At 45.0% G+C, this 15,414-nt stretch overlaps 2 protein-coding genes and 1 long non-coding RNA gene across 3 annotated transcripts in view; all 3 read right to left on the reverse strand.

The window, feature by feature from the left end:
• Window positions 1-1,874: 1,874 nt before the first annotated feature.
• LOC121546311 (GTPase IMAP family member 7-like) lies at window positions 1,875-8,411 on the reverse strand. The gene is made up of 4 exons (XM_041857513.2): window positions 8,278-8,411; window positions 7,427-7,469; window positions 7,278-7,319; window positions 1,875-6,338 (listed from the first exon to the last, which is right to left on the reverse strand). The coding sequence occupies exons 2-4, from the start codon at window positions 7,446-7,448 to the stop codon at window positions 5,236-5,238; spliced, it is 1,167 nt and encodes a 388-aa protein (XP_041713447.1). The 5' UTR covers window positions 7,449-7,469; window positions 8,278-8,411; the 3' UTR covers window positions 1,875-5,235.
• Window positions 8,412-9,576: 1,165 nt separating this feature from the next.
• LOC121545303 lies at window positions 9,577-10,930 on the reverse strand. Its single transcript, XR_005996257.1, has 3 exons — window positions 10,796-10,930; window positions 10,035-10,072; window positions 9,577-9,785 (listed from the first exon to the last, which is right to left on the reverse strand). It is a non-coding gene; the product is annotated as an uncharacterized LOC121545303 (long non-coding RNA).
• A 219-nt stretch (window positions 10,931-11,149) lies between these two features.
• The window catches only part of mvb12a (multivesicular body subunit 12A), a 16,341-nt gene continuing 12,076 nt past the window's right edge, over window positions 11,150-15,414 (reverse strand). Inside the window, exons 7-10 of the mRNA XM_041857514.2 lie at window positions 15,361-15,414; window positions 15,021-15,079; window positions 14,837-14,896; window positions 11,150-11,785 (exon numbers count right to left, since the gene is read on the reverse strand). The exon at window positions 15,361-15,414 is cut by the window's right edge and continues 59 nt beyond it. Coding sequence (XP_041713448.1) covers window positions 11,711-11,785; window positions 14,837-14,896; window positions 15,021-15,079; window positions 15,361-15,414 — 248 coding nt within the window. The 3' untranslated portion in view covers window positions 11,150-11,710. The remainder of the gene's footprint in view (window positions 11,786-14,836; window positions 14,897-15,020; window positions 15,080-15,360) is intronic.

Below are 15,414 nucleotides of genomic sequence, written 5' to 3' on the forward strand. Positions count from 1 at the left end.
GCTCTGGCTCCGGTGTGGAGCAGCTGACCGGTGCCGGACCAGGCACCGGTGGAACAGCCACGGACCGTGCCGGACTGACGACACGCACCACTGGCTTGGTGCGGGGAGCAGGAACGGGCCGGACCGGGCTGACGACGCGCACCACTGGCTTGGTGCGGGGAGCAGGAACGGGCCGGACCGGGCTGACGACGCGCACCACTGGCTTGGTGCGAGGGGCAGGAACAGGCCGGACCGGGCTGACGACGCGCACCACAGGCTTGGTGCGAGGGAGAGGAACAGGCCGGACCGGGCTGGCGACGCGCACCACTGGCTTGGTGCGAGGGGCAGGAACAGGCCGGACCGGGCTGGCGACGCGCACCACAGGCTTGGTGCGGGGAGCAGGAACAGGCCGGACCGGGCTGGCAACGCGCACCACAGGCTTGGTGCGGGGAACAGGCCGGACCGGGCTGGCGACGCGCACCACAGGCTTGGTGCGGGGAGCAGGAACAGGCCGGACCGGGCTGGCGACGCGCACCACTGGCTTGGTGCGAGGGGCAGGAACAGGCCGGACCGGGCTGGCGACGCGCACCACAGGCTTGGTGCGGGGAGCAGGAACAGGCCGGACCGGGCTGGCAACGCGCACCACAGGCTTGGTGCGGGGAACAGGCCGGACCGGGCTGGCGACGCGCACCACAGGCTTGGTGCGAGGGACAGGAACAGGCCGGACCGGGCTGGCGACGCGCACCACAGGCTTGGTGCGGGGAGCAGGAACAGGCCGGACCGGGCTGACGACGCGCACCACAGGCTTGGTGCGGGGAGCAGGAACAGGCCGGACCGGGCTGGCGACGCGCACCACAGGTTTGGTGCGGGGAGCAGGAACAGGCCGGGCTGGACTGTGGAGACGGACTGGAGGTCTGGAGCGGAGAGCTGACACAACCCGTCCTGGCTGAATGCCTATTTCCACACAATCTGTGTGAGGCATCAGCACAGGACGTACAGGGCTGTGCACTCGTACTGGCACTACAGCACGTGGCACTGGCGCAGGATATCCGGGACCGAGGAGGGGTACTGGAGGCCACGAGCGTTGAGCCGGCACACTCCGTCCTGGCTGCATGCCCACCTTAGCACGACACGTGCGTGGTGCTAGCACAGGAACACTCGCGGCATAGTACATGGCTCCGCATAACACGGAACCTGACCAGTCTCACGCTGCCTAGCCTGAGTACAGGGAGTTGGCTCTGCTCTACCTCTAGGCTCCGCCAACCACCCTTCCAGCCCCCCAAACCTGGTGGCCTCCTCTCCTAGTCCGCCGATTCGTCCTGTAGCTGCCTCCAGCAGCCCCGTCGTCCACGCCGTGTGCCCCCCCAAAAATGTTTTATTGGGGTTGCCTCTCGCGTGTCCGTCGTCGGCACGGTTGGCGCCGTTTCTCCTCTCCTGCCTGGGCATTTACTTTTGCCCATGGCCCTCTGCCCGCGAATATGTCCTCCCATGACCACCATTCGCCCACCTGGGACATCGCCAACTTCTCCTCTTGGGCACGCTGCTTGGTCCTCTGGTGGTGGGATCTTCTGTCAAGATCGTCGACATATGAAGCGGACCAAGGCGCAGCGTGATAAGCGTACATTCTTTATTTGTGTTCACACACGAACCAAAACAATAAACCAAACGATACGTGAAGTCCTAGGTTATACACAAAACCGTACAGAACAAGATCCCACAAAATACTAGTGCCAAACAGGCTGCCTAAGTATTGTCCCCAATCAGAGACAACGAGCTACAGCTGTCTCTGATTGGGAACCACCCTGGCCAACATAGATATAAACGATCTAGAACAAAAGCATAGAAAATTTTACAGAAACTCCACACCCTGGCTCAACATTTAAGAGTCCCCCGAGCCAGGGCGTGACAATTAAATACAGTATATAGGCTAAACCTTTTGAAAAATTGGCGAAAACATTTACAAATAATTACAGAAAAAACTACAGCAATATATATTCATAGTAACATATAATTCAATGTTATTTCTATCATTTTGATCGGACGCACACATACACAACACACTTGTACTACAATTTCAGCATCTTATGTTTTCTTCCTTTTTATGTTTTCTCACTTTGGACAGAAATGTAAAAGCGAGTTCTCCTGCTGCCACTCCAATTGCTGTCATAGCAACTATTTCTCCAGTTGCTAAGGCTACTGCTGCTGCTCCTATGGTAGCTCCCGCTTACAACTAAACCAACTGTCTTCACCTGGTCCATCATCTCCTGCTTACAACTAAACCAACTGTCTTCACCTGGTCCATCATCTCCTGCTTACAACTAAACCAACTGTCTTCACCTGGTCCATCATTTCCTGCTTACAACTAAACCAACCGTCTTCACCTGGTCCATCATCTCCTGCTTACAACTAAACCAACTGTCTTCACCTGGTCCATCATCTCCTGCTTACAACTAAACCAACTGTCTTCACCTGGTCCATCATCTCCTGCTTACAACTAAACCAACTGTCTTCACCTGGTCCATCATCTCCTGCTTACAACTAAGCCAACTGTCTTCACCTGGTCCATCATCTCCTGCTTACAACTAAACCAACTGTCTTCACCTGGTCCATCATCTCCTGCTTACAACTAAACCAACTGTCTTCACCTGGTCCATCATCTCCTGCTTACAACTAAACCAACCGTCTTCACCTGGTCCATCATCTCCTGCTTACAACTAAACCAACTGTCTTCACCTGGTCCATCATCTCCTGCTTACAACTAAACCAACTGTCTTCACCTGGTCCATCATCTCCTGCTTACAACTAAACCAACTGTCTTCACCTGGTCCATCATCTCCCGCTTACAACTAAACCAACTGTCTTCACCTGGTCCATCATCTCCTGCTTACAACTAAACCAACTGTCTTCACCTGGTCCATCATCTCCTGCTTACAACTAAACCAACTGTCTTCACCTGGTCCATCATCTCCTGCTTACAACTAAACCAACTGTCTTCACCTGGTCCATCATCTCCTGCTTACAACTAAGCCAACTGTCTTCACCTGGTCCATCATCTCCTGCTTACAACTAAACCAACTGTCTTCACCTGGTCCATCATCTCCTGCTTACAACTAAACCAACCGTCTTCACCTGGTCCATCATCTCCTGCTTACAACTAAACCAACCGTCTTCACCTGGTCCATCATCTCCTGCTTACAACTAAACCAACCGTCTTCACCTGGTCCATCATCTCCTGCTTACAACTAAACCAACCGTCTTCACCTGGTCCATCATATCCTGCTTACAACTAAACCAACTGTCTTCACCTGGTCCATCATCTCCTGCTTACAACTAAACCAACCGTCTTCACCTGGTCCATCATCTCCTGCTTACAACTAAACCAACCGTCTTCACCTGGTCCATCATCTCCTGCTTACAACTAAACCAACTGTCTTCACCTGGTCCATCATCTCCTGCTTACAACTAAACCAACTGTCTTCACCTGGTTCATCATCTCCTGCTTACAACTAAACCAACTGTCTTCACCTGGTCCATCATCTCCTGCTTACAACTAAACCAACTGTCTTCACCTGGTCCATCATCTCCTGCTTACAACTAAACCAACTGTCTTCACCTGGTCAATCATCTCCTGCTTACAACTAAACCAACTGTCTTCACCCGGTCCATCATCTCCTGCTTACTTATAGTTTTCTGACCGTCTGCGTACGTCCATTTTCTGTAGTGCCCTTCTACTTTCACAATCATGTCTATCTTCTTCAGCAGTGCAGTCATCCCGACCATCATTTATGAGTGAGTGATATCTGCAGCATTGGCATGCTCAGCACCACGGTTAAACAATGTGTCTACCGTTATCATGTTTATGTCATTGTTTTCGTAGAGATTGTAAAATAATGACCTTCTTTTGCCGTCGACCAAGGTTAACAAATCCATAGTGAAGAATGATTCTGCCCAACCCTGAAGTGAGTTTGATCCCGAAAACGTAAAACTTCTGTTGCTGAGTGTGTGTCTGAAGCTTTGGTGGTGACAGTCTGAACACACACACAGATTTAAACAGCGGAGAGAGAGAGAGGGGCTGACCAAAGGTCCACCTTGATGGTGACAGTATGAACACACTCAGATTTAAACAGCGGAGAGAGAGAGAGGGGCTAACCAAAGGTCCACCTTGATGGTGACAGTATGAACACACTCAGATTTAAACAGCGGAGAGAGAAGGAGTAACCAAAGGTCCAATATCCAAGGTAAATGTGAAAAGGCACCAAATAAATTCATACTGTACCAGACTCCCAGAGCTCGGGTGAGGTTGGTGCATACAACTTTATCTATTGTTTACTGTTCTTTAGTAGCGACCTAATGGCTAAATGACAGACTCATAATCACTAAAATATTACATGACAACGTCTAGACAGCAAAATAAATCAAACTCTCCTCATAAAAACTACTTTGGTTGAACAAAACGGCAACAAAATGTCAATCAAATAGTTTTCTTGCATGCAAGGTACAAAGGGACAGATAGAATATAATCGGTTCCAGGTAAATTTCCTTCATGGGTTCTTTTAAAAACACCATAAAATGACCCATGTTTCACTACACAGACATGATAGTAACATTATTTACATTGAAACTGTAACAACACATTGTTTTTGGTTCCTAAACGTCCCATTAAATACGATGAAGATAAAACAAAATGAAAGAGCAATACACCAACATTTTAATATATACACAACAAGAAGTATCTTCGACGGGATATGACCGTAAGATCATGGTTTCAACACCATTTTTAAAAATCATTTAAAATGTTCTTCCAAGAGAAACAAGCATTTGTACAAAACTCCTTCCTGGTAGGAGGGGAGCCTGCTCCTCATTGGGCGACACACACACAATGCTAACTGTGTAATACTGTAGCATGTGGAGTATTTCATTTGGCTATGTTTGCCCTTTGTTTTCCACGTGCCTCTGTTTTGCATTAACGTGGTGTTTCTGTTTGTACCTCGACATCACCATAATTTGTTGCCATTTACACCGTCTGAAGCCTACAAAGACCAAAGATACAAAATCTATTCAATAAAAGGTGAAAAGGCTACCTTGTGCTTTTGCAGACATACCCACTGAGTCACCTCCCAGCCATCCCACCCAGACTTTCATCTATTTTACACTTCTGAACTATCTCATCTAGTTTCTTTTTGTCGTTGTTAACCAGATCTGTACTTCTTTTAGGAGGCTTTCTGTTTTCCACCCCTCTGCTGTCTGTTGTGCTGTCTATTTTTTATGCCTTTGGACATTCTTGGCTAATGCTAATGCTACTCCTGCTAATCCCGCTACTCCTGCTCCTGCTATTATTGCTTCTCCTGCTGGTGCTCCCAATGCTAGTCCCGCAACTCCTACTGCAACTCCTGCTACTCCTGCCATACCTGCTGCTACTCCCAATGCTAGTCCATCTACCCCTACTAGTGCTCCCAATGCTACGCCTGCTACCCCTACTACTACTCCCAATACAACTGCTATTTCTTCCAATGCTGGTCTGGCTGCTGCTCGAGCTACTTCTGTTGCTACTTCCAATCCTGGTCCAGCTCTTGCTCTTGATCGCGCTAGTTTTGTTATTGCCAATGCTGGTCCGGCTGCTACTGTTGCCCCTGCTAGGACTGTTGGTAGCGTTGCTCTCACCACTCCTGCGAGTACTACCAATGCAATGGATGTTGCCAGAAGAGCTGTTGCAGTAATGTCCCAAGCTGTAGGCCTGCTCTTTATCCTCTGGGCTGTGATCTCACCCTGAGCATTCTGGTACATCTCGTTGGTGTAGTGACCCCCTTCATTCCCCTCCACCATCTCTTCTATCTTGTCCAGCAGATCTGTGACCTGATTGGGATCCTCCCTATCGTCATTATTGAATGAGTGATATCTGCCTCCACAGCTGTCGACGAGTGTCTGTAGGTCTTGGTTCTGTTTCACATAGTCGTCCACTGTCTTTCTTCTGAACCAGGGTGAATCAGCACAGGTGAATAATATCATGGTGTAGTCTGAGGCATCTTCTCCAAAGTTCTGCTGGATCCACTTCACAGTGTTCCCCTCATCTTCTGTCAACCTCACCCCCAACCGGATCACCAGCAGGAACACATGGGGTCCCGGGACTGACTTGTCCATGATGCATCTGGTTATCTCACTCCTCCCATCCTCGCCCAGTCTTGGGGTGTCGAACACTTCAATCTTCCTCCCATTCGCCTCTGTACTCTGTTTCTCACACTCTTTGGTTACATACTCAGGAGAGAAGTCCACTTTAAAGGCCTCTCTCCCAAGGATGGTGTTTCCCGTTGCACTCTTCCCTGCTCCAACCGGACCAAGCAGAACAATCCTCAGATCAGACACTATAGAAGAAACACAGTTACACACAGGCTTTAAAGGTGCACTATGCAGAAATCGCTCCGCCATTTCCTGGTTGCTGAAATTCTAATAGTTAGCCTAATTTCAATTTATGTGACAAAACAAGCAAGTATAGTGTAGAGAATCATTGTACCATCTAATCATTGTACCATTTTCAAAAAACAATGTATTTTCAGCAGTTTGAAGCTGGTGTACGAAACAAAGTAAAAGATGCAAAAACGAAACTTAAGACCAGGAAGCAAAATAGAGCACATAGAACAGATCTACTGCTTCTTGGACTTGCTTTCAATGAGAATGACAGATCTATAACTCACATTTCTATGTGAATTTGGTCTGGTCGCCCAAAAAGTTACATATTGCACCTTTAATAGACATCATTAAGTTCCTTTCATTATCAGCGATATTCAGTGCACGAAGGCAATCAAAAATGTATTTTCCCTGACTGTGGACTTGCCAGAGTTTGGAGTTAATAATAATATGGATGCATTTAATATTAATATGCCATTTAGCAGACGCTTTTATCCAAAGCGACTTACAGTCATGCGTGCATACATTTTTTGTGTATGGGTGGTCCCGGGGATTGAACCCACTACCTTGGCGTTACAAGCGCCGTGCTCTACCAGCTGAGCTACAGAGGACCACTTTCATCCCATCTCACACGTACAAGTGTGTATTGGCTTTTGTATATCCCACCCTTTGAGAGTGGGGTCACGGCCAGGGATCAGCTATTATTGACGGTGACCCTGGAGCAATTAGGGTTAAGTGCCTTGCTCAAGGGCACATCGGCAGATTTTTCACCTAGTCAGCTCGGTGATTCGTACCAGTTACTTTTTTGTTACTGGCCCAACACTCTTAACCGCTAGGCTACCTGCCACCCGATGTGTTTGTGTGAAAAGAGAGAGCACCGCTCAGTCAATACTTACTGCTGGGAGGGTCTGCCATGCTGGCTCTCCTCTTCCTCTCCCCTTTTGATGTAAAGACAGAGTACATTGTTCAAGTAAATTGTACTGACAACATGCTCTGGTAGATTCAAATAGATTGAAGAACTTCTCCACAACCCTGACAGACTTACCTGTACCAGACGAACATGCCATATCTTTCTCCTGGTGGATTCTCTGAAATTACAAACATGTTTTACCATCCTATAGTATTCATATATTTCTCCTGGTGGTCTCTCTGAAATTACAAACATGTTTTACCATCCTATAGTATTCATATCTTTCTCTTGGTGGACTCTCTGAAATTACAAACACGTTTGGGCTCCTGAGTGGCGCAGTGGTCTAAGACACTGCATCTCAGTGCTTGAGGCGTCGCTACAGACGCCCTGGTTAGATTCCAGGCTGTATCACAACCGGCGGTGATTGGGAGTCCCGTAGGGCGGCGCACAATTGGCCTAGCGTCGTCCGGGTTTGGCCGGTGTAGGCCGTCATTGTAAATAAGAATTTGTTCTTAACTGACTGGCCTAGTTAAATAAAAATAAACAATGTTTACCCTCCTGTAGTATCCATATCTTTCTCCTGGTGGACTTTGAAATTACGAACATGTTTTACCATCCTATAGTATTCCAAAAAACATATATATAAAACACATTTCCAAATGAAGTTCCTTTAACAATAATGTGGTTCACTTCACACCCATCTCTTCTACACACTGAATGACCGTTCAGAGGGGAATCAAATGTAGTAACATAGCCTGCCCAGTAGATGGCAATATGTACTGTAGGCCTATTCAAACTAAAAGCAGTGACATCACGGAATGTGTAATCTGGATTTATTTTTGTATGTTGCAGTACAGCATGAACACAATATATAAAACTGTCTCAATTAATATGATCCTAAATTAGATCCTAAAGTTCTTTTTTTGTATGGAACGCTGCAGTAGCGTAGGATTACAGCGGGAGTAGATTACACATCTAAACGTTACCTCTTCCTTCAAATTGACAAAGTGGCTGCAGGATCTTCTATCCACCTGACTCCGGAGCGAAATTATTCCCCACAACGTTGATTTTTCTGTCAATCTATGCGTTGAGTGTGAATACAGGTGATATGCGAGGTTCACATTTGTCTCCTGTATAACCCGTAATGGAATTTCATGCCTGTTTGATCATGTTGCATCTAACGCCACACCCATTTAATAATGGTACACAACACGTCAACACAATATTTTGTATTTTATACTTATATTACATGCAAGGCACAATAGACAAATACAATTTAATCGGTTAAATATTCTTTATTGGTTATTTTAAAAACAACATAAAATGATCCATGTTTCACTACACAGACATGATAGTAACATGTATTTACATTGAAACTGTAAGAAGGTCCCTAAACGTCCCATAAAAAATGTGAAGATAAATTAAAGAAAGAGGATCGACTGATTTTAACAAGTTCCTTCCATAAAGTGATATGGATGGAAGTTTGTTTTATAGTTTGAAAAACATTAAACATACATTTTACATTAGTCTTAAAACTACAGAAACAAACATACAATTCCGAAAAAGATATCTCATGTAGTTTAATCATTGTTGTTGTTGTTAACCAGACCTGTACTTTTCCACCCCCCTCTTGTTGATTTTGGTGTACATTTCTGAAAAATCCCTGCAAACGCTATTCCTGCTCCTGCTGCTATTCCTGCTCCTGCTATTCCTGCTGGTATTCCCAAAGCTAGTACCGATACTCCTACTGCTGCTCCTCCTGCTACTCCTCCTAGTACTGCTGCTAGTATGCCATCTGTTACTCCTTCTCCTTCTTCTCCTGTTACTCTTGCTACTCCTCCTCCTGCTACTCCTCCTACTCCTGTTACTCCTTCTCCAGCTCCTCCTCCTCCTGCAACTCCTCCTAGTACTGCTGATAGTATGCCATCTGTTACTCCTTCTACGCCTCCTCCTGCTACTCCTCCTACTGCTATTCCTCCTTCTCCTGCTACTCCCCCTTCTCCTCCTCCTCCTGCTACTCCTCCTTCTCCTGTTCCTCCTGCTGCTCCTCCTCCTCTTCCTCCTCCTCCTCCTGCTACTCTTCCTCCAGCTCCTCCTCCTCCTGTTACTCCTCCTCCTCCTGTTACTCCTCCTCCTCTTCCTCCTCCTCCTGTTACTCCTCCTCCTCCTCCTCTTCCTCCTCCTCCTACTACTCCTCCTCCTGCTACTCCTCCTCCTGCTACTCCTCCTCCTCCTGATACACTTCCTCCTCCTGCTACTCCTCCTCCTCTTCCTCCTCTTCCTGCTACTCCTCCTCCTCCTGTTTCTCCTCCTCCTCTTCCTCCTCCTACTGTTTCAGTAGTGTCCCAAGCTGTATTCTTTATCCTCTGGACATCCTCACATTGTGTAGTCACAGACTCAGAAGCGAAATCTTCTATAAACACCTCTTTGGTGTTTCCTGTTGCACTCTTCCCTGCTCCAGTCTTCCCCAGCTGAATGATCCCCAGGTCCGACCCTGATAAAGACAGTTACAGACTACAAGCTTTAAACAACACATGTATTTTCCTTGGATATCATCCCTGTATGTAGTGGAGGTGAGCCGGACAAACACGCTTCTGATGAGGAACTACCTGAGGCATAAAATACGTGTGATTATTATTATTATTATTATTATTATTATTATCATTCTTCTTCTTCTTCTTCTTCTTCTTATTGTACCAGAACAAGCTCTGATGGAACATCACTACAACAATAACATACTCACCTGCACAAGATGCCATATCTTTCTCCTGGTGGCCGACTCTGAAATGACATCACCTTGTCAGTGTTTCCTTACCTGTAATATTCTAATCATTCTTTATCTAATGCATTACAACCACTACTCCACTAATACAGCTTCTCCTACTCCGTCTTGCTGACTGACTGACTGACTGACTGGGAATACCACTGGGATTATCTATAGACAATGTCTTTCAGTCCTGAGAAGACCTGTTCTGGGTCCAGGAAACTTGGCCCATAGTTAGTTAGTAAGACACTGGTAACACTGGCAGGCTTAGTACCACGGTTTAATAATAGGTCTACCGTTATTACCATTGTCAAGTTTATAGAGGTGGTCAAATAATTAGGAAAAGGAGCTATGATAGGATAGTCGGAATGGAAGAAAGAGAGCTAGGATTATGCAAAGAGTTGACGTGAATCACAGTTCAAAGCGGGAATCAAATGTAGTAACATAACCTGCCCAGTAGATGGAAATATATACTGTAGGCCTATTCAAACTGAAAGCAGTGACCAGCAGTTCTAATCCTTCTGACATCCCAGATTTGGTATTTTGGATTATGTGTATTCTGTAGTACAGCATGAACACAAGATAAGAAACTGTCAAAATGAATGATTCTGGATTACAAAATATTATCACAAAGTATTATTGTTAGAAGTTGAAATAATGGGTGCAGACGTTATCTTTTTTACGGAATGCTGCAGTAGCCCAGGATTACTGCGGAGGCTGATGACAAATCTAAATGTTACCTCTGTTTGCATTTATATTGACAAAGCGGTTGCAGGATCTTCTATCCACCTGACTCCAGATCGAGTTTAATCCCCAAAACCTCAATTTTCTGTCGAATGGTGCTCCTAGTCTGGATACAGGTGAAAGCTGCACAGACTGGGAGGTTCACATTTGTTTCCGTGTATAACCCGTAACAGAATCTCATATTACAGAATCTCATATTACCTGTTTGATCATGCAGAACAGTGGGTGCGTCTAACGCCTATCAGTTCAATCAGAAGTGCCAGCAGTCGCTGTGTTTACCAGTTTTTTCTCCCTGTGACAGATATCAAACTTTCCTTAACAAACCATTTAAGAGGTACACAACATGTCAATAAATTATTAGGTATTTTATTTGTTTTACGCTTGTGCAATATACAGAAAATATGACCAGTTACAGGTAACATACTTCAATGAAATGACCCATGTCTCACTACAGAGACATGATAGTAACATTATTTACATTGAAAGTGTAACAACATTTAGTTTGGTCCCTAAACACCCCAATAACAATCAATAGAAAGAGCAATAGGTTCCCTCCATTATTCTTACAAGAGAAACAAGCATACCCTGCCAAACAACATTCTCTTCCCCTCAAAGAGTCATCTCTAACACATACATATATATATATATATATATATAAATAACTAACTGGTCTCATATAAGACACTATGGTGGAGAGAATGGAATGTGTAAGAGTTTAGAACACGGAATAAAAATGGAGTTGTGGAGGAACTCTGGAATGTAGAATGACACTTCTGTTATAGTCAGTCATCTTCTAGGCACTTGGACATTGATTATCATCTCATGACCCTGACATATCACATTGACCCCCCGTGGGGCTGTGGGTCAAGCAGGCTGCCGTTGTTGAGGTCGGAGTTGAAAGGTCATTGAGCCTAAGAGGTGCTTCCTGTGGTGAGAGGTCTGGTTCTCTTGGCAGCGTTTTCCTCCACGATGAAAGTGTAGTTGTACTGCGAACACACAACATGGTCACTACATGACAACGGACCACACAGTAACACAATCAATACCACAACATGGTCAATACATGACAACGGACCACACAGTAACACAATCAATACCACAACATGGTCAATACAAGACAACGGACCACACAGTAACACAATCAATACCACAACATGGTCAATACACGACAATGGACCACACAGTAACACAATCAATACCACAACATGGTCAATACATGACAACGGACCACACAGTAACACAATCAATACCACAACATGGTCAATACATGACAACGGACCACACAGTAACACAATCAATACCACAACATGGGTTATACACGACAACGGACCACACAGTAACACAATCAATACCACAACATGGGTTATACACGACAATGGACCACACAGTAACACAATCAATACCACAACATGGTCAATACATGACAACAGACCACACAGTAACACAATCAATACCACAACATGGTCAATACATGACAACAGACCACACAGTAACACAATCAATACCACAACATGGTCAATACATGACAACGGACCACACAGTAACACAATCAATACCACAACATGGTCAATACATGACAACGGACCACACAGTAACACAATCAATACCACAACATGGTCAATACATGACAACGGACCACACAGTAACACAATCAATACCACAACATGGTCAATACATGACAACGGACCACACAGTAACACAATCAATACCACAACATGGTCAATACATGACAACAGACCACACAGTAACACAATCAATACCACAACATGGGTTATACACGACAACAGACCACACAGTAACACAATCAATACCACAACATGGTCAATACATGACAACAGACCACACAGTAACACAATCAATACCACAACATGGGTTATACACGACAACGGACCACACAGTAATACAATCAATACCACAACATGGGTTATACACGACAACAGACCACACAGTAACACAATCAATACCACAACATGGTCAATACATGACAACGGACCACACAGTAACACAATCAATACCACAACATGGGTTATACACGACAACGGACCACACAGTAACACAATCAATACCACAACATGGTCAATACATGACAACAGACCACACAGTAACACAATCAATACCACAACATGGGTTATACACGACAACGGACCACACAGTAACACAATCAATACCACAACATGGGTTATACACGACAACGGACCACACAGTAACACAATCAATACCACAACATGGGTTATACACGACAACGGACCACACAGTAACACAATCAATACCACAACATGGTCAATACAAGACAACGGACCACACAGTAACACAATCAATACCACAACATGGTCAATACATGACAACGGACCACACAGTAACACAATCAATACCACAACATGGTCAATACATGACAACGGACCCCACAGTAACACAATCAATACCACAACATGGGTTATACACGACAACAGACCACACAGTAACACAATCAATACCACAACATGGTCAATACATGACAACGGACCACACAGTAACACAATCAATACCACAACATGGTCAATACATGACAATGGACCACACAGTAACACAATCAATACCACAACATGGTCAATACATGACAACAGACCACACAGTAACACAATCAATACCACACCATGGTCAATACATGACAACAGACCACACAGTAACACAATCAATACCACAACATGGTCAATACACGACAACAGACCACACAGTAACACAATCAATACCACAACATGGTCAATACAAGACAACGGACCACACAGTAACACAATCAATACCACAACATGGTCAATACAAGACAACGGACCACACAGTAACACAATCAATACCACAACATGGTCAATACAAGACAATGGACCACACAGTAACACAATCAATACCACAACATGGTCAATACATGACAACGGACCACACAGTAACACAATCAATACCACAACATGGTCAATACATGACAATGGACCACACAGTAACACAATCAATACCACAACATGGTCAATACATGACAACGGACCACACAGTAACACAATCAATACCACAACATGGTCAATACATGACAACGGACCACACAGTAACACAATCAATACTACAACATGGTCAATACAAGACAACGGACCACACAGTAACACAATCAATACCACAACATGGTCAATACAAGACAACGGACCACACAGTAACACAATCAATACCACAACATGGTCAATACATGACAACAGACCACACAGTAACACAATCAATACCACAACATGGTCAATACATGACAACAGACCACACAGTAACACAATCAATACCACAACATGGTCAATACATGACAACGGACCACACAGTAACACAATCAATACCACAACATGGTCAATACAAGACAACAGACCACACAGTAACACAATCAATACCACAACATGGTCAATACAAGACAACGGACCACACAGTAACACAATCAATACCACAACATGGTCAATACAAGACAACGGACCACACAGTAACACAATCAATACCACAACATGGTAAATACATGACAACGGACCACACAGTAACACAATCAATACCACAACATGGGTTATACACGACAACAGACCACACAGTAACACAATCAATACCACAACATGGTCAATACAAGACAACGGACCACACAGTAACACAATCAATACCACAACATGGTCAATACAAGACAACGGACCACACAGTAACACAATCAATACCACAACATGGTCAATACAAGACAACGGACCACACAGTAACACAATCAATACCACAACATGGTCAATACATGACAACAGACCACACAGTAACACAATCAATACCACAACATGGTCAATACAAGACAACGGACCACACAGTAACACAATCAATACCACAACATGGTCAATACATGACAACGGACCACACAGTAACACAATCAATACCACAACATGGTCAATACATGACAACAGACCACACAGTAACACAATCAATACCACAACATGGTAAATACATGACAACGGACCAGACAGTAACACAATCAATACAAAAATAACATGCGTGCACACACACACACCTACCTCATTTTCAATGTCCTGGACAGACTTGATGCGAATGTTGTTCAGAGTGTTTGTTGGGGTCTGGGAGGAAAGAGAGGGGGAGGAGAGAGAGAGTTTAGACTCATGGTATTCTACCACTGGAAGTAAAAGTAGTCCATGTCACTTTACCAGTGAAACGCTGCTGGTCAGTGGTATTTCAACTTACCATGCCGTTCGTTTGGGTCTCGAACTTGGGGTGCAGAGTGAAGGGAACACCATCTATGGCTGGAGAGGGAGGGAGAGAAGGGAGATGGAGGAGAAAGAGAGATGGGGTGTAGGTAGAGAGAGAGAGAGAGAGAGAGAGAGAGAGAGAGAGAGAGAGAGAGAGAGAGAGAGAGAGAGAGAGAGAGAGAGAGAGAGAGAGAGAGAGAGAGAGAGAGAGAGAGAGAGAGAGAGAGAGAGAGAGAGAGAGAGAGAGAGAGAGAGAGAGTCAGTACATCAGTCTTTATTACATGTACAGTGTCTTGTCTGTTTCTAGAAGAAGTGTTTTCTGTATTTTGGTCAACCTGAGATGCCGTAGATGCTGCTGCTGTCGACCACTTTGTCCACGGTGTCGTTCA

Source organism: Coregonus clupeaformis, chromosome 30 (assembly GCF_020615455.1).
Source record: "Coregonus clupeaformis isolate EN_2021a chromosome 30, ASM2061545v1, whole genome shotgun sequence".
NCBI classification, from domain to species: domain Eukaryota; kingdom Metazoa; phylum Chordata; class Actinopteri; order Salmoniformes; family Salmonidae; genus Coregonus; species Coregonus clupeaformis.

Coding starts and splice junctions, on each gene's coding strand:
- LOC121546311 (XM_041857513.2), bottom strand. CDS start 7,448: ATGGCATGTTCGTCTGGTACAG. Junction 7,320..7,426: donor GGCATGTTCGTCTGGTACAG/GTAAGTCTGTCA, acceptor TTACATCAAAAG/GGGAGAGGAAGAGGAGAGCC. Junction 6,339..7,277: donor CATGGCAGACCCTCCCAGCA/GTAAGTATTGAC, acceptor TTTCTTCTATAG/TGTCTGATCTGAGGATTGTT.